We start from the raw sequence: 21,475 nt of genomic DNA on the forward strand, positions 1-21,475 counted from the left end.
AACCGATTTTTCCCAATTTTAATAGGGTTCGTCCTTTGGCCAAATAAGTGACCTATGCCAAATTTCAAACAATTCGGATTATAAATGCGACCTTACTTTGTTTACAATTTAACATCGACAGACAGACGGACGGACATGCATAGAATCACTTTGGATGACTTAGAAAGTGATTCTATGCATATTCTCAAAAGGAACCATGTGTCTGGTATATGCCCGTTTCCTTTTGCCTGTTACAAACATATGCACAAAGACATAATACCCTGTACCACAGAGTGGTGAAGGGTATAACAAAGGGGACTGATGAGGATCAATGGTTTGGTGATCGCCCTTCTGCGCCCTCCTTTACTTACTTAGCTGGCTTGTTACAGAACGGGTTTTCCATAAGCCGAGCTTAAAAAAGATTTACAAGCGCGTTGGTCTTGTGCGCAAATCTACCAATTTGGAAGACCACGTTCCCAGATGTGGTTTTCTACTTGGCCTTTCCATCTAATTCGTGGCCTTCCCCTTCTACGGGAACTATCATAACACTGTACTGCAGCATACTAAATAGTGTATGCCACCTTTGCTCAAATCGGTCCAGGTTTATATTTTGTTCCCATACATAATTTTGCTATAAATGATAGACCAAAGAACCCAAGCCTACCCGATTAACATGCTATTTTTCATAGATTTTAAGAATGGTATGTGTATGGGTTGATTTAAATTGATTCAAATATCTATGTTGATAACATGTTTAAATTCGTAAGATTAAATTTTTTTCTATCGACAGGTTATGGTACATATGAGCATGTCTTCTATGTAACCAAAGTTTTGAAGGGTATCATAGAGACGGTCCCGTCCGACTTTTGAACATTCCTTACTAATTTTCTGAATATAATTTATATTTGAACCAGTGAGCGGAGCAGTATAGTAGGACGGGGCCGACCATATGATATCCCACACAACTACCACTGAGCTCATAGTCCCTACGGATCTATATTCCGAGCCTGGGTATTTTTCCACGATATTTACACTCTCCTGACCGATTAGATGTTAACACCTGTTCTCTTCTGAAAATTATTAGAAATTTGAATTCGTATTTAAAACCCATAAATATGATTTTTTTCGTGTGCCATGATGTGTCAGACGATATTTCGATGGTTATAGTACCAATCTGCGACTTGATATGTTCACCGTCCAGAATTTATGCATGGAAAAATATACATGTTTAATTGACGCCTTCAAAAAATATTTTTAAAAATCAATGTTATATGCCCATTGTGTCATAGTTTTATGCCCATATTATATAAACCAACAATGATGTCATGGTATTTATACCCTTCACCACACTGTGGTACAGGGTATGTCCTTGTGCATATGTTTGTAACAGGCAATAAGAATCGAAATAGACCCATAGTTCCTTTTGAGAATATGCATAGAATCTGAGTCGATTTATGTATGTCCGTCTGTCTGCCCATGTATTTTTGTGAACAAAGCACATGTCGCATTTATTATCCGATTTGAATGAAATTTTGTACATGTCACTAATTTGGTCCAAGAACATACCCTATTGAATTGGAGAAAATCGGTTCGGATTTATATATAGCTCCCGTATATAGTTTCGTCCGATTTTATGTAAATGGTGCACCAAACTGCCAATATTGGTCCGATTGATACAACATTTTTCACAGAGTACTGACTTAGGTCTAGATGGATGTATGTTAAGTGTTTTTGAAATCGGTTCAGATTTAGATATAGCTCTCATATATAGTTTCGTCCGATTTAAAATGCAGAACCAAGGAGTCAAATTTAAGCCGATTGGCACAAAATTTTGCTGCGTACTAAATTAGGTCCAAATTTATGTATGCGAAGTTTCGCTGGAATCGGTTCAGATTTAGAGATAGCTCCCATAAATACTTTCGTCCGATTTTATGTAAATGGAACACCATACTGCCAACTTTGGTCCGATTGAGACAAAACTTCTCACAGAGTTCTGAATCAGGTCCAGATTGATTTATTGGTGAAAGGTATCATATAGTCGACTCCGTCTGACTTTTGAACTTTCCTTACTGGTTTGATATTAAAAACTGCTAAGAAATAAAATATTTATGTTTTACTTATGTTTTATCCGACATTTTGTATTTTTTTATTTGATATTCAAAATCAAATCTCACATTTGTAATCTGTGACCTTCGTTACATTTGCATTCATCAAACTAGCCATAATAAGAAAATTACAATATCCTTTACACGTGCATTTCAATGCCGCTCTCTTATATTTATTTATCTTAAGTCTGTTATTAATAAAACAGTTTTTTTTGAACAAACGTGAGAATTGAATTTTATTGAACTCTGAAGTTGTTTTGAACGAGGAAATCAAGGTAGGCAGCTAACGCCCATTAACATTCATATGGAGAATTTTATGTTTTTTATGTTACATATTTTAAATGTTTAATTGTTTATTGCAGATATGGTTATTATGGATAAATTTAAATAATAATTGTATGCATGGAATTATAAAAAATACTATTGAATTCAAGAATTTTTGAAACATTTTCGAATGTTAGGTATGACGGCACATCGAATAGAAGCACTTTCAAATGTAAGGTCATATTTGTAGGCATTATTAGAGACCACAGTAGGTAGCGAATCAGCACATATTCCTTAGAAATATTTAGGGGTTTTTAACAAAATGCTCCCACCACCCTTGCAATAATTTCGAATTCAGTTAGATGTATTCCCGACACAAATCTTATTGCAAATTAAAATCCAAACCATTAGGTACTTAACAGTTCACTGGCACTTTATTAACATAAATTAACGTTTTTATTGCTTTGGGTGTAATATCCGCTGCACAACAAAAAATACATTCGTCTCTAGGAAGAATACTGATTGAACATTCATTCCAGTTCTTATGAAAAAATGTGCAAAAATGCTAAGGGTATTGTCAACGCCCAGTTAAACGTTGAAGTAATTAATGATAGACACGATTCAACATGCACACCGCATAAATATCGTCGGTATAAATTACCCAGTTACTCTATATATAGTCCACATACATATTTATACACCTCGCATATGTTATGCACTGCCAATTGGTTGTCTAGCTGCAAGGCATCGTAAGTAAAACAAAATGCAAATTTGATTAATGAATGCAATTTTATGTAATACGTTTGTAATTATTGTGGGAAATTTGTAAAGGAACAAAAACATTACGAACAAATTAAATTTGTAGCAATGTCCACCCCTGGGTATGGTCATGGTATCTTGTTCTTAAATAAGTTATTTGTTTCTTTTTATAACACGGATGTAAATGAGAAGTTCTTGATTCTAAGCTAATTTTATACTCCTTCTGAGAAAATTGAATTAAAAACAACTAGAAATTATAACAATATATTCAACATATACTCCGAAGCCAAATAAACTTCGGTTCTTCGATCAAAAAAATCTTCATAAATCCAAAAACCCTTTACCACACTGTGGTACAGGGTATTATGTCTTTGTGCATACGTTTGTACCAGGCAAATAGAAACGAAATAGACCCATGGGTCCATTTGAGAATATGCATAGAATAATTTTCTGAGTCGATTTATGCATCTCCGTCTGTCTGTAAACAAAGTTCAGGCCGCATTTATTATCGGAATGAGAGGAAATTTGGCACCGATTGAGACAACATTTTGCACAAAGTACTGAATTAGGTCCAGTTTGATGTATGTGAAGTTTTGTTTAAAATCGGTTCAGATAGCTCCCGTATATATTTTCGTCCGATTTGATCTAAATGGTGCACGAAACTCCCAAGGTTTTTCCGATTAAGGTAAAATTTTTCGCAGCGTACTGAGTTAGGTCCAGATAGAAGTAAGCGAAGTTTTCTTAAAATCTGTTCAGTTTTCGATATAGCTCCCATATATAGTTTTGTCCGAGTTTATCTAAATGGTGCACCAAACTCCCAATGTTTCTCCTATTGAGACGGAATTTTGCAAAGCGAATGAAATAGAGCCAAGAATGATGTGTATAAAGGTTTGTTGGCATTGGTTCAGCCCATTTATATTTTCATCTAAATTCACGCAAATGGTGCAACAAGGAGCTTATGGTTGTTTGATTTTCATGAAATATTGCAGAGCGCATGGGATTGAAATCTAAATGTAGATATAGCTTCTACATATATTTCCATACGATTTCATCGGACACACTTTGAGAGTAGCGTGTTTGTCATATATCTATATCTGAACCGATTTCAGGGAAACTAGCCAGAGACTATTTTTTATACCCTTCACCACACTGTGGTACAGGGTATTATGTCTTTGTGCATATGTTTGTAACAGACAAAAGGAAACGAGATAGACACATGGTTCCTTTTGAGAATATGCATAGAACCACTTTTTAAGTCGATTTATGCATGTCCGTCCGTCCGTCCGTCCGTCTGTCCGTCTGTCTGTCCATGTTAAATTGTAAACAAAGTACAGGTCGCATTTATTATCCGAATTGGATGAAATTTGGCATAGGTCACTTATTCGGCCTAAGGACGAACCCTATTGAAATTGGGAAAAATCGGTTCAGATTTAGATATAGCTCCCATATATATTTAACCGATTTAATGTAAACGATCCCTATATATCTTTTGATTTGCACGAAATTTGGTACAGCCTAATCATTTACGTCTAGAATAATGTCTGCCAAGTTTCATGAAAATCGGTCCAGATTTAGAAATAGCTCCCATATATAGTTTCGTCCGATTTCATGTAAATGGTGCACCAAAGTCCACATATATCTTTCGATTTGCACGAAATTTGGTACAGCCTAATCATTTAGGTCTAGAATGATGTCTGCCAAGTTTCATGAAAATCGGTCCAGATTTATATATAGCTCCCATATATAGTTTCGTCCGATTTCATGTAAATGGTGCACCAAAGTCCACATATATCTTTCGATTTTCACGAAATTTGGTACAGCCTAATCATTTAGGTCTAGAATGATGTCTGCCAAGTTTCGTGAAAATCGGTTCAGATTTAGATATAGCTCCCATATATAGTTTCGTCCGATTTCATGTAAATGGTGCATCAAAAGTCCCTATATATCTTTCGATTTGCACCAATTTTGGCATAACGTACTAAATTGAGCCTAGAATTATGTCTGCCATGTTTCGTGAAAATCGGTCCAGATTTAGATATAGCTCCCATATATAGTTTCGTCCGATTTCAAGTAAATGGTGCACCAAAGTCCCTATATATCTTTCGATTTGCACCAATTTTGGCATAACGTACTGAATTGAGCCTAGAATTATGTCTGCCAAGTTTCGTGAAAATCGGTTCAGATTTAGATATAGCTCCCATATATAGTTTCGTCCGATTTCATGTAAATGGTGCACCAAAATCCCTATATATCTTTCGATTTGCACCAATTTTGGCATAACGTACTGAATTGAGCCTAGAATTATGTCTGCCAAGTTTTAAGAAAATCGGTTCAGATTTAGATATACCTCCCATATATAGTTTCCTCCGATTTGATGTAAATTGTGCCCCAAAGTCCCTATATATCATTCGATTTGCACGAAATTTGGCATATCGTACTGAATTAAGCCTAGAGTGATGTCTGCAAAGTTTCGTGAAAATCGGTCCTGATTTAGATATAGCTCCCATATATAGTTTCGTCCGATTTCATGTAAATGGTGCCCCAAAGTCCCTATATATCTTTCGATTTGCACGAAATTTGGCATAACGTACTGAATTGAGCCTAGAGTGATGTCTCTCTGTCTGTCTGATGTTCGTCCGATTTCATGTAAATGGTGCCCCAAAGTTCCCATATATCTTTCGATTTGCACGAAATTTGGCATAACGTACTGAATTGAGCCTAGAATTATGTCTGCCAAGTTTCGTGAAAATCGGTTCAGATTTAGATATAGCTCCCATATATAGTTTCGTCCGATTTCATGTAAATGGTGCACCAAAGTCCCTATATATCTTTCGATTTGCACCAATTTTGGCAAAACGTACTGAATTGAGCCTAGAATTATGTCTGCCAAGTTTTAAGAAAATCGGTTCAGATTTAGATATACCTCCCATATATAGTTTCGTCCGATTTCATGTAAATGGTGCCCCAAAGTACCTATATATCTTTCGATTTGCACGAAATTTGGCATAACGTACTGAATTGTTCCTAGAGTGATGTCTGCCGAGTTTTGAGAAAATCGGTTCAGATTTAGATATAGCTCCCATATATAGTTTCGTCCGATTTCATGTAAATGGTGCCACAAAGTACTTATATATCTTTCGATTTGCACGAAATTTGGCAATTTGCTAAGTTTCGTGAAAATCTTATATAGTTTCGTCCGATTTCATATAAATGGTGCACCAAAGTCCCTATATATCCTTCGATTTGCACGAAATTTGGCATAACGTACTGAATTGAGCCTAGAGTGATGTCTGCCAAGTTTCGAGAAAATCGGTCTATATAGCTCCCATATATATTTCATGTTAATAGTCCTGTTTAATATACCCATAGGGGGGAAGGGTATCATATAGTCGGCCCCGTCCGACTTTACTACTTTCCTTACTGTTTTTTTTTTGTTTTTGCCAAATAGTCAGGCTGAATCCCAGATTGTTGTTTTTATAAAAAACAACTTTTTATTAGTGGGGAATGTATGGCATTGATTGCCGAGGGGTAATGCAGGGAAGACTATAGATTCGGATCACGGCACTGATCCTCATCAGTTCCCTTAGTCTATACAAAAAATATATAATTATGATTATGATTTTTCGACCTTTCGAATGTTTAATAAATTCGACTCTGAATAAAACAGACTCTGACAACTCTAAATGGCTTCAATAGAAAAGTACAATTCACTGTGTAAGAAGAAAACAACCGAAAAATTGCATACTTGTTTATTATTTCAGTACTAGCTATGGATCTTTTCACGAAGCTTAGCAACATCATTCTAGACTTAATTCAGTACCCTATACCAATCGAAAGATATATAGGGACTTTGGTGCACCAATTACATAAAATTGAACGAAAATATATATGTGAGCTACATCTAAAACTGAACCGATTTTCACGAAACTCTGCACACATCATTCTAGACTTCATTCAGTACGCTATGCCAAATTTCGTGCAATTCGAAAGATATATAGGGACTTTGATACACAATTTACCTTAAATCGGACGAAGCTATATATGGGAGCTATATCTTAATCTGAACCGATTTCCACGAAACTTAACACACATCATTCTATACATTATTCATTACGCTGTGCCAAATTTCGTGCGAATCGAATGATATATAGGGACTTTAGTGGAATATTTACCTAAGGTCGGGCGAAACTATATATAGGAGCTATATCTAAATCTGAACCGATTTTCACTTAACTTTTCACACATCATTCTAGACTAAATTAAGTACGTTGTGCCAAATTTCTTGCAAATCCAAATTTATATAGGGACTTTGGTACACCATTTACCTTAACTCGGACGAAGATATATACGAGAACTATATGCAAATCTGAACCGATTTTCACGAAACTTTGCACACATTATTCTAGACTTAATTCAGTACGCTGTGCCAAATTTCGTGCAAATCGAAAAACATATAGGGACTTTGGTACACGATTTACCTTAAATCGGACGAAAATATATATGGGAGCTATATCTAAATCTGAACCGATTTTTCCCAATTTCAAAAGGGTTCGTCCTTGGGCCAAACAAATGAGCTGTGCCAAATTTCATCCAATTCGGATCATAAATGCTACCTGTTCTTTGTTTACAATTTAACATGGACAGACGGACATACATAAATCGACTCAGAAAGTGATTCTATGCATATTCTCAAAAGGAACCATGGGCCTATCTCGATTATTTTTGACTGTTACAAACATATGCACAAAGACATATTACCCTGTACCACAGTGTGGTGAAGGGTATAAAAATATATACAATGGCTACAAATGAAGACATGAAACTATCTCTCAAGTATAATTGGGTCGCTAGGAAAAAAAATTATCTCGCCTGGGGTTTTCATATACTCACCAAAGTCTTTCACCTCCAATAGAAATTTTCCAACCCACAGGCCATGTCCTCGAAGATAATTTTTGAGAAAATAATCATTGCACGAAGATTTTGGCAAACACTACAGAAGTTTCGGAGTGGTTAATATTCTGGCAAGGACAAAAGTCTTCAGGACATGCATGCCGGTATGCAATTCTGCTCTGCTCTGAGATTACAAAGGATAGGAAATAAAGATAAAATAAAACATTACGGCTTAGCCAGGATTGATATTTGGCTAAACTGTGAATCTCTTTTCTACCAAACAGTCGATACTTTTTGCTACGTAGCATTTGATATCTACATTGATATATATTGGCATTCCTAGTGGCTATCGACATATAGTCACCGGTTCTATAAAATTTACCCAACTGTTCATGGGTAAATTCCAGTTTCATGTTGTTGAAGGTTCCTTCAATATCAAAGAAAGCTGCCAAAGTGAAGCTGAAATAATCCATATTCCATTCAATGTGTCCGACCACCGTATGTGTAACCACCGACCTCATAATGTATGACAATATCCGCCGATCTGCCTGTGATGCATTTACTGATATTGTAAAGTGCGACTTGGTTTCCTGGCTTTCGGAACATAGATTCAGCTGCTTTGGTCATATACAACAATTTATATGGTATATATTAATACTACGTCTGTGGCATTGTCTTTCAAAAAATAGCCTTTGTTGTTTAAAATTTGTTTGGCCTTGATTGCAATCTTTGTCTTTTTTGTTATCCTATTATCGTTTATTATCACATTTTAAAGCAATTTGCCGCATGACTTGTGCAAGACATAGGAACGAATTATGACATGTCATGAAAATGTTATCTACAATCAGTTATTATGATCGACGATATAAATGGTCATTAAATTGTTCCACATCGAACAAATGTTCAACTCCACTGGAGCGATTTACTATGTGGCTTTTTCATGAAAATGAAATGCAATTGACCGTATAGAATGACTTCGTAAGTGGCATATAGAGACGTTAGGAATTATTATATTGCATTTATTTCATTTAAATCGAAACCATAAAGGGTGGTCTGTGCAACATTTCAGTGTCCGCCCACCGCCATTTTAAGCAAGCGGCCAATCAACCAACGAACCAACCTGTTGGCTATTTTCTTTCATTTTTTCGCGTCACAATTAAATTTACATAATGTCCTCCTGTAAATATTAATTAAATGCCTTTCAATCATCGACCCAATCGACAACCAATTAAAATTCTGCACAAATTTTCCGCGGTTTGCTTTTTTGTTTGTTTGGTTTCCTCAGCCATTTGTGGTCGTCATTGAGTTGAGTATTTACATTGCGTGGGAGTCAAGAAGGTGCTGTACACTGCTGCTACGTTTGACGTAAAAGGTTGCAAAGAAAAGTAAAAAAATTGATTTATTTTTAGACATGGCATGACAGCATAAATCTGGGCAGACAGACAGACAATGCCAATGAGTTGCATATGCTACTGCCGCCGACCAGAAATGGTCATAACTTAAGCGTGCTAGTCGTTAGAGTCGACAATGCATTTTGTTTAATCCATTTAATCTCATGCCAATCAACTAGTGATTCGTGTCCATAGACGAATGCAAGGTTGTTAAAATTTGGCAATTGATTTCGTTCGGTTTTTTTCTCCTCTTGTTTGGAAAATTGGGTAACTAAGACATTGTTGGTGGTGCTAACAAATTAAAAGTGTGCCATATTAAACGCTTATTTTCGGCCACATTCTATTGCGATCGTTATTGAAAACTATTTTAGTAACCGTCAAAGAAATAAAAACACAAACAAGTTGTTGATTTGGAAATGTTGCATGCCGCAGCAGTAACAGCAGCGAACCAGCTAGCCCAGCTAAAGGCTAAACATGCTTGCACAAAAATTCAATATATTTAAGTAATGTTGTTTGTTGTTACACCCTTTGCATCCCCTCCCAAAATGAAAATAATAAAACGTAATAACAGCGGTAGCGACAATATCAACGCTAACAGCTGCAACTAACGAACCCAACAGCAGTTGGTATCGACCGGTTAATAACTATGTTTTTCAAATTAAATGACCAAATTTTGTTTGGTCGGAGTTCAAAAGTTGTTTTTGGTGTTGATGTGGGTTCAATCGATCGAAGTTTATTACAAGTTGATTTGGACGACGAGGGTGGATTTTTGGTGCTGAAAAACCTATTACTGTTTCGTAGGTTACTTGATTGGGGTTAATGAGACAATGGAATTGGATTTTGTAGACCCTTCACTGTGATTTTTCTGCTTTTTGTTTGTATCACAAGGAAACAGAATAGTCACTTATAGTTATCTATTTAGAATAACATTTTATTACTAACGTAAAGAATTTTCGCATAGGTCCAATATACATCTTACATGGACGAATAAAAACTGGTATGTCACAAATTGTGTGGCTATAAACAATGTTTCTAGAGTTTTTTCACATGGGTCCAAGGTCCGTCGAATAAAATCATATGAATATATGGTCAATGGTACAGTAGTTTTCGAGTAGGTCTCAACATAAATAATGTTACTTTGAGAAAAAAGACTTTGAAGTTTTTATTTCAGTTCACATGATTCGATTAATATGCAGAAAATGTTCAAAATACGTCCATTTCCTGACATCGTTCGGCTTGGCCCGAACTTAACTATTTTTAACTTATGATGCTATACATAAATGGGGCCAATATTGATTGCATCTGGTAGGAAATACCGAATATTGGGAGGTATAATTCTGTGAGGGTCGATGCCTAAATGTCGACAGACACACCTCATTTTCGAACCTTTCAGTTTTGTGTATCGATTCTTTACTTCGCTAAATATTTAGAAAATCTGGGAGTAGCATTGTATGGGAAATGTGCCCAATTATGGGCCGATATAGCTCATTTCAGTTTCTTCCGAAGACAGTATGATAACAATAGATGTACAGACAGACAGAAATGGTTAAATTGTCATAGAACTCCATACTTTGCAGGATATAAACTGACAATTTCGAGTTCAGAATATACCCATACTATGGTGAAATGCTATTATATGGGGTCAATCCTTAACATGAGAAATAAATTAGTTAAAACATAAATTAGTTAGAACATACCAAAAATTATACCTATACCGACAATCGTACCAAGCTTTTCTTGTAATCCATAATGTACACCAAATACAAATTTCAGCAAGTTTTGAAGAAAATATTTCGTAAAACGTGGAACGTATTGTGGAACATGCGTATACTATACTGCAATATAAAGGGCAAAGTTATATGAGTGCATCACCAACGTACACAGAATTTAATTTTTGTAGGGGTGGGTGTTGGTTGAATATGAAAAGTGGGACCAAACATTTAGAATTATCATTACATGATGTGCTATGCTTAAATGAGTGACTAGGCCTTCATTCTCAAACCTAAAGTTCTAGTTTTTTTATCACGACATCCTCCGAAGGTAGAATGATTAAAAGAGATGACTAAATCGGCTAAATCGTCTTAGAATTCCCTACTTTGTAGGGTATAAACTGACAATTTCACGTACGGAATATGACCCCTACTATGATGGAAAACGGTTATAAGGGGGGTGAAGATTATTAATTTTTGCGAGGGAGATTTGCTAGCATACAAAATACCAAAATACAGCGAATTCCCCTGAAAGACGCTCTTAAAACCTTCAAAATCCAGAAAATTATTATATTTATAATTTTTATAACCTACACAACTATGTTGTCAGGGTATTATAGCTTTGTGCAGCCCCAAAAGTTTGTAACGCCGCGAAATATTGGTCCTAGACCCACCTTTAAGTATACCGATCGTCATATCTCAACTAGCTGAGTTGATCTAGACATGTGTGTCCGTCCGTCTGTCCATTATAATTTGTAAACACGATACAGGCCACAGTTATGGACCAATCTTCACGAAATTTTACATGTAGGATGGGTTCTGGCCAATGAAGACCCCTATTGTTTTTGATAAAGATCGGTTAATATTGAGGGGATGAAATGGACCAAATACTAAATTTTCGTCGGTTTTTCTGATGGCTGCAGAGGCCGCAGTTATGGTCCGAACATGGTGAAATTTTACATAAAGAAGGGGATCGGGCCTAAGAATAAGCATGCCTGTTTTGATAAAGATCGGTCAATAATTAGCGGGTTAAATGGACACTGACTTTTGTGTGAAAAATTACAAAATTTTTATTCTGGGGCGTATATACTTGCTCCTGAAGGACATATACTCGAGATGTTGATAGTATGTCCAAGATGAATTGTTGACCTTCAAATTGATACCAATTATATGGTTGTATGTACTCCGATGCGGGAGTTATACGTAATTAAGTAAAGGTGACTATGTGCATATTATTACTATTACTCCATTAGAGGACGGAAATGTCGCGCTGATCGCTTTGAAATTGAACATAAAGTTCCGATTATGGACAAGGAGGACGCTTATAGTTTTCGGTGAAGTTGAGATTTCATCAGGGGGTGCAATGAACCGAAAAACTTTAATTCTGTCAGATTTTCTAGTCGCTCTAGAGGCATTTATATACAGAACATCATATATTTTACAAGGTGAAGGGGATCTGACCAAATACTTAGAGCGGCTGTTTAGATGATGATCGGTCAATTTTCCGAGGGTCAAATCAACCAAAACCTAAAGTAGCCAATTTTTTATTGTATGGCGTAAAAATTCACTTCAAGAAAAAACATTTTGGAAAATATGCAAGACTTAGAAATAGGAGTTGTTGATCTATAATCAGTACGAAGGGTGCAAATATCACGAAATATAGCCCAGGCTCAGAATATAGAACCGCCGAAAGTGTGCTTTTCGTGGTAGTTGTGTAGGGTATCATATGGTCGGCCCCGTCCGACTATACTGCTCCGCTCACTGGTTAGACATTTGTTGCCCAATAAAAACTCAAAGTACTAAACTACAGCGAATTCGGTCGAAAATGCGATAAAATCACCTAAAATACTTAAAATTGTGGAGACCGTTATATGGTCTCCACTCCTCATTTAGAGGAGACGGACAGCGCCGTAGATTTTTACGCTGATCAAGAATATATATACTATATAGGAAATGATTATTACAAACGGAAAAATTAATTTTATTTACTATCCAGACTGTGGTGGAGAATATAAACAGGGGATGTGTGGGGACTCCCCGGGCCGAATAGGCCGAATATTAATCATTTCTGTAGGGAGATTTGTTACCAAATTACAGCGAAACCAGTTTAAACCACCAAAATACCGAAAATTTGTGGGTACTGTTATACTCTATAAAGTGTACCGATATTGATAATTATTAGTAGAGAGCTTTCGTATCAAAGAACAATCCAAAGTATCAAATTACAACCACATTATACCTACTATTTGGGGGTATTTTTATATGGGGGCTACCCGAAAAAGTGAAGCGATATTGATAACTTTCAGTATAGAGATCTTGTACCCAATAAAAATCCAATTTGACGAATCACAGTAAATCCGGTAGAATAACGCCTTCAATATACCCCAAAATACCTAAAACCTTAAAAACTTTGGCCGAACTTGACTTCCTGACAGACAAAAGGCAACCATATGTAAAATTTTAGCACCCTATCTCAATTCCCTAAGAAGATACCGTGATTACAACAGACTGACATGGCTATATAGTCTTAGAATTTTACCCTGATCCATAATATGTAACTTTATAGGGTCGGAAATAAATATTTCGATAAGTTACAAACGGTATGACAAAATTAATATACCCTACTAATACTATGGTGGACGTTAAAAAAAATGTTCCCACGCTTCTTAACATATTCTGAGAGTGATAATGGACATGTAAAATATGCATATTATTTCAAAATGTCATCTAACATGTACTGAATGTCGCACCTTAATTCTTTTAACAAAAAGGTATTTAACTTCATTGGGCCAAGCCCATTACTTTAGTGTCCTTCATTGTGGTCAGTAAGCATTTGACCATTTAGTTATTGCTAGACCTCGGATTTTTGCATATTTTTTATGCTTTATCCGATTGGACTCAAATTTTGTATTTAGGCGTTTCATGCTTTAATTGATCGATATTTGGGGTCATGTCAAAAATATGCAAAAAATATGCAAAAAATATGCAAAATATATGCAAAAAATATGCAAAATATATGCAAAAAATATGCAAAATATGCAAAAAATATGCAAAATATGCAAAAAATATGCAAAATATGCAAAAAATATGCAAAATATGCAAAAATATGCAAAATATGCAAAAAATATGCACGGTATGCTAGGTCGATATGCGATAAATATATGCAAAAAATATACAAAATATGCATTGTCGATATGCAAAATATGCAAAAATATGCAAAATATGCAAAAATATGCAAAAATATGCAAAATATGCAAAATATGCAAAAATATGCAAAATATGCAAAATATGCAAAAATATGCAAAATATGCAAAATATGCAAAAATATGCAAAATATGCAAAATATGCAAAATATGCAAAAATATGCAAAATATGCAAACATATGCAAAATATGCAAAATATGCAAAAATATGCAAAATATATGCAAAATATGCAAAAATATGCAAAATATGCAAAAATATGCAAAATATGCAAAATATGCAAAAATATGCAAAATATGCAAAATATGCAAACATATGCAAAAATATGCAAAAATATATGCAAAATATATGCAAAATATGCAAACATATGCAAAAATATGCAAAATATGCAAAAATATGCAAAAATATGCAAAATATGCAAAAATATGCAAAAATATGCAAACATATGCAAAATATGCAAACATATGCAAAAATATGCAAAATATGCAAAAATATGCAAAATATGCAAAAATATGCAAAATATGCAAAAATATGCAAAATATGCAAAAATATGCAAAATATGCAAAAATATGCAAAAATATGCAAAAATATGCAAAAATATGCAAAATATGCAAAAATATGCAAAATATGCAAAAATATGCAAAATATGCAAAATATGCAAAATATGCAAACATATGCAAAAATATGCAAAATATGCAAAAATATGCAAAATATGCAAAATATATGCACGGTATGCTAGGTCGCAATATTAAAGATAGAACTTTGAAATTTTGCACATATATTATTATTACTCCTAGGATGTTTGGTATTGGAAATGGGATATATCGGTCCACGTTTTAGTATATCGCCATATAAAGGTTATATATGTTTGCATGTTTTATACATATATTTAGCAAATTTTTCATAATGCCCCAAAAATCTAACAGTTGATTCATGAAACGCATACATACACAATTAGATTTCTATAGGTTAAAAATAAAGAAAGCACACAAATTCGAAAACTACCCTGAATTTTTTTTTTTTTTTGATTAAAATGATTGCATATGTGAAATATGTTGCTCATATTTGCATACATATTTTTGCCTATATTTTTCATATTTTTTGCATATTTCTCGCATATCGACCTAGCATACCGTGCATATTTTTTTGTATATTTTGCATATGTTTGCATATATTTTGCATATTTTTGCATATTTTGCATATTTTTGCATATTTTGCATATTTTTGCATATTTTGCATATTTTGCATATGTTTGCATATTTTGCATATATTTTGCATATTTTTGCATATTTTTGCATATTTTGCATATTTTGCATATTTTGCATATATTTTGCATATTTTTGCATATTTTGCATATTTTTGCATATTTTGCATATGTTTGCATATTTTTGCATATTTTGCATATGTTTGCATATTTTGCATATTTTTGCATATTTTGCATATTTTGCATATTTTGCATATATTTTGCATATATTTTGCATATTTTTGCATATTTTGCATATTTTGCATATATTTTGCATATTTTGCATATTTTTGCATATTTTGCATATTTTGCATATTTTTATTTTGCATATTTTGCATATGTTTGCATATTTTGCATATTTTGCATATTTTGCATATATTTTGCATATTTTGCATATTTTGCATATATTTTGCATATTTTTGCATATTTTGCATATTTTTCCATATTTTGCATATTTTGCATATATTTGCATATTTTTCCATATTTTGCATAGTTTTGCATATTCTGCATATTTTTGCATATTTTGCATATTTTTGCATATTTATAGCATATCGACCTAGCATACCGTGCATATTTTTTGCATATATTTTGCATATTTATCGCATATCGACCTAGCATACCGTGCATATTTTTTGCATATTTTTGCATATTTTAGCATATATTTTGCATATTTTATGCATATATTTTGCATATTTATTGCATATCGACCTAGCATATTTTGCATATTTTTTGCATATTTTGCATATATTTTGCATATTTTGCATATTTTTTGCATATTTTGCATATATTTTGCTAAATATTTTTTGCATATTTTGCATATTTTTTGCATATTTTGCATATTTTTTGCATAGCCGTTTTCATAAATCGTAGAAATAATATATTGTTTCACATTTCATTCGTGCATATGCAAAATATGCAAATATGCAAAAAATTAAAAAATATGAACCCTTCAAATAATTCTAAATCCTTTGAAACGAATTTGTGTCCAATCAGAATTTCGATATCTTCATTATTAAAAAATATGCAAATATGCAAAAATCCAATATTTGGTTAAAAATTATAAAGTGAATAATTTGATTCCAATTTGGAAGACTAAACATCAGCCCACTTGTTCTGGTAATCCCTCACAAATGTTCAATATTGAAGAAAACGATAAACGTAATAACATAATAATGGGGAATACAATTTGGTCTAAACATAATCTAGATTTCAAACAATTGATGTGTTTAATAATATTGATTAAAATTTTGTACACCGCAATGTACATATCCTTACATAAACGAGATAGACACATGGTTCCTTTTGGGAATATGCATAGAATCACTTTCTGAGTCGATTTATGCATGTCCGTCCGTCTGTCTGTCGATGTTAAATTGTAAACAAAGTACAGGTATGTATGATACGAATTGGATGAAATTTGGCACAGCTCATTTATTTGGCCCAAGGACGAACCCTTGAAATTGGGAAAAATCGGTTCTGATTTAGATATAGCTCCCATATATATTTTCGTCCGATTTAATGTAAATGGTGCACCAAATTCCCTGTATATCTTCCGGTTTGGACGAAATTTGGCATAGGGTACTGAATTCGGTTCAGAATAATTTTTCCTTGAAAATCGGTTCAGATATAGATATAGCTCCCATATGTATTTTCGTCCGATTTTAGGTAAATGGTGCACTAAAGTTCCTATATATCTTTCGATTTGCACGAAATTTTGCATAGTTTGCGAAATTGAGTCTAGAATGACGTGTGTCAAGTTTCGAGAAAATTGGGTCAGACTTAGATATAGCTCCCATATATATTTTCGTCCGATTTTAGGTAAATGGTGCACCAATGTCCCTATATATATTTCGATTTGAACGATATTTGGCATTGGGTACTGAATTAGGTCGAGAATGATGCTAAGTTTCGTGAAAATCGGTTCAGATATATATATATATATATTCGTCCGATTTTATGTAAATGATGCACCAAAGTCCATATATATCTTTCGTTTTGCACGAAATTTTACATAGTGCATTGAATTGAGTCTAGAATGACATGTGCCATGTTTCAAGAAAATCGGGTCGGAAATTTAAGAAAATAGGATTCATCTGATTATTTATAAATGGTGCACTAAACTCTCAACATTAGTCCGATTGAGACAAAATTTTACACAGAGTACTGAATTAGGTCTGGATTGATATATGCCAAGTTTTGTATTCACGAAATTTAGCAGCGAGTATTTAATTTATAATGCTAAGTTTGAAATCGGTTGAGCTTTAGAAAATGGTGCAAATGGAGGAGTCTATGTCTGCTCGCTTTACATGGAATATAGCATAGAGTATTTTTCACATATTGTATGGGTAGTTTTAATTCAGTTCAAATATCTATGTACTTCACGCAATTAATTTCGTCCGATTCCATTTCAATGGTCCACCAAAGATGTCTATGTCTATTCCATCTAAATGATATTGTACATGTGAGCATCTCTTGTATGTACCCAAAGTGGGTGAAGGGTATAATGTAGTCCATAAAGTAGGGGTTAAATAGTTCCGGTGATATTATAACTGCTTTTCATGGAATCCCCTCTGCTGATATTTACATTTCCAATCTCAAGGACCAACCTAGCGTTGCGAATGACATTATTAATATCATCCTTCGTAAATTTTGTTGATGTTTATTTGGCTCGAAGAGCTCTCAATCGACGTAGCGCAATCATTCTAGCCCAGAGTGACATCAAAATCTTCGTCACTTCGTCAGATTACTCTACAGTAAACTCATCACCTAACACTGTAAGTTGCTGTACAACGCCATGAAATATATCGTTTTTTGCAGTTCAACAACTATGGACTACGTCACAATATGAAGAATAACATATATTTTTTATGTCAAAAATTATAAATATTGCTCATATATTATAAATAGCAGAAAATATTTCTGTTTTTTTTTCCAAAAAATTATATTTATTGTATTCATTGATATTTATGAGCATTTTTATGTTTTGATAATTTCAAACAAAATTTTCTAAAAATATTTTAAACAAATAGCGGCATGAACCAAAATGACCTCTCTATGCATATTTTAGTATTAATTATTTATATCTAAAAATATTTCAAGAGGATGCGCCATGTTTGACAACACATTGTTATATATATTTTCAGGGTAGTGCCAGTTTGCATTACACTTCGCAGCAATGTGGTCGGAACTTACGGTCCCTGTTACTGTTCCCTTATTTTGTTTGACGGCACCGGTGTTATGGATTTATTTGAATTATTTACACAACTACTGGATACGTCACAATGTGCCGCAAATCACACCTCTACCGTTGGTTGGTAATTTGGGTAAAATACTTAGTATGGCTGAACCTTCTGCCAAGGTAATTGAGGAATTTTATAATCATCCCAAGGCGGAGGACAAACCATTTGTGGGAATTTATGTGTTTTATCGACCGGCCATATTACTGCGTGAACCTGAACTTATTAAACGGATTTTAGTCAGAGATTTTCCCAAGTTCAGCAATCGTTTTTCCTGTTCTGATATCGAAGGAGATCCTTTGGGTTCCCAGAATTTATTTATGTTGAAAAATCCTGCGTGGAAGGATATACGCTTCAAGTTGACACCGTTTTTTACCAGTGGTAAATTGAAACAAATGTTTCCGTTAATAGCAGAGGTGAGTAAGAAGGTATTCTATTCCAAAAATATTTCATGTTTTATAAAAATAATTATTTCTTTTAAAGGTTGGTGAAAATCTGAATAAATATCTGCTGAAATTCTCTACCTCTGCAGATAGTCCCGAATTCGAATTGGAGTTAAAGGAATTTTGTGCCTTGTACACTACGGATGTTATTGCCACTGTGGCCTTTGGTGTTCAAGCCAACTCATTTGAAAATCCCAATGGCCAGTTTAGACGAAATGGTCGTGAAATATTTCGTTTCAATAAACGTAGAGCCATTAATTTCAGTGTTGTCTTCTTCCTTCCTCATTTGGTTCCCTATTTCGGGGCCAAAGTTGTACCTGACGAACAAACAGAGTTTCTACGTTCCACCTTTAATTATGTCGTTGCCGAGAGGGAAAAATCTGGAAAGATACGTCATGACCTCATCGATATTTTAATTGAATTTAAAAACAGTTCCAAATGCATCGCATCTAAAAATGGCGAGGTGAAATTTGACGGCGATCTTTTGGTAGCCCAAGCAGCAATTTTCTTTACAGCAGGTTTTGAATCGTCATCGGCTACCATGTCTTTCGCTCTCTACGAATTGGCACGAAATCCTGAAATTCAAGAAAGGGTACGAGAAGAGGTGCGCACCGTATTGATAAATAGTGGTGGAAAACTTACATTGCGAAATATAGAATCGTTGGAATATATGCAAATGGTTATAAGTGAAACTTTGCGATTATATCCTCCGTTGCCGTTTTTGGACCGTGAATGTACTGTGGAGAAAGATGAGAGTTATTTGTTGGAACCGTTTAGCAGTTTTAGCATACCAAAGGGTATGCCCATCTATATACCAGCATATGCTTTGCACATGGATCCAAAGGTAAGCTATATATCAATTGATTCCAGGTTCTGAAATAGTGCCCATATAAAATTAACGTCCCATTCTCAATATTATAACTCAATTTTCCGACAAAAAAAAACTTTATTTTGGCATCTCGGATTTTATTATGTTCATTTATGTGTATTTAGTTTTTTCTTCGTATGGATCCACCCTGTCCATTGATCTTATGAACATGACAGGATCAGTAGGGAGGAATGTTTGTTCAGTATGGTTGAAATCCATATATTTATTACTGTAGCTTACAATAAGAAACTTCGTAGCATCTTTTGTATGTACCCAAGGTACGCATCCGGTTTTTGTACACCCCTAGCTGCTTTATTATATCCTCCACCATAAGATCCCAAAAAATTATTTAATAATTACCTACGTTTACGGGTAGGTCCCATATTTGAGAATTTCAACCATCTGTTTCTTACGAATTTTTCGGTATGTTCAAGGTCCTATCATAACATGAGTTTTCTCCTAGGAGCCTCATTTATTTTAGATATTTTAATTGTCATCCTCATTCGGCCGGGCCGAATTTAACATCGTTGTTACTTGTTGTAATTAATTATATTCCCAAGTGGAATCATATACCAATACTTAATTAGATTTAATTGTTTCTTTTCTTTTTCTTTTTAGTACTTCCGGAACCACAGACCTTTAATCCAGAGCGATTTTCGCCTGAAAATCGTAAAAACATTACACCTTATAGTTATATGCCATTTGGACTTGGACCGCATGCGTGCATTGGAGAACGTTTTGCATATCTTCAAAACAAAGGTTGCGAGACTTTGCAATTTTTACGCAATCATCGCGTGACGTTAAGTCCAAAAAATCCTCATCGAATTAAATTGGATCCCGAAAGCATTGATATTACAATCTGAAGGCGGTATCGTATTGAATGTACAACGAGATCCATTACAATATTGAAATAAATTATTTTGAAAAAAAAAATATTTTAATAAAAAATAAGAAAAATAACTTTTAGTAAAAATATAACACAATATTAAAAATATTTTCTACGCTTAAATGGACACTATGACCATCTTGGAAGCCTCCTTTAGATATGTCGAGACGTGCTAGTGTAATTCGTGTATAACTAATCACTATATGACTGACTCTTTTCACCTTGTCTATATGAGACTCCCTTCTGCTCGTCTATGTCTATTCATTGTTATTGTTCTGTTCGGCTTCATCGTGTTCAGCTCTTTAAAATACCTCATTTCACGTTTGTCGACCTCTTCCACACTATAATTTATTCAAATAATTTCGCATTTAACGTGCAGCATAACTTCTCGTATATCCAACATAACCAGTATTGTTATTGTTTACCATTCAGTCCAATATCAATTTTATTGGCAGTACAAAATGTGGAATTCCTAATTTTGTTGTCCTAGAATTGAGGTCAA

At 34.2% G+C, this 21,475-nt stretch overlaps 1 protein-coding gene across 1 annotated transcript; it reads left to right on the forward strand.

Annotated features, from left to right (window-relative positions):
• Window positions 1-18,715: 18,715 nt before the first annotated feature.
• LOC133331426 (probable cytochrome P450 6g2) lies at window positions 18,716-20,996 on the forward strand. The gene is given in 4 exon segments (XM_061539816.1): window positions 18,716-19,192; window positions 19,260-20,067; window positions 20,706-20,923; window positions 20,925-20,996. Coding segments are annotated over 4 exon segments (1,575 nt in total).
• Window positions 20,997-21,475: the final 479 nt, after the last annotated feature.

Source organism: Musca vetustissima, unplaced genomic scaffold (assembly GCF_032173495.1).
Source record: "Musca vetustissima isolate MV318-11 ecotype Yass unplaced genomic scaffold, APGP_CSIRO_Mvet_v1 utg51943, whole genome shotgun sequence".
In the NCBI taxonomy this organism is placed as follows: Eukaryota; Metazoa; Arthropoda; class Insecta; order Diptera; family Muscidae; genus Musca; species Musca vetustissima.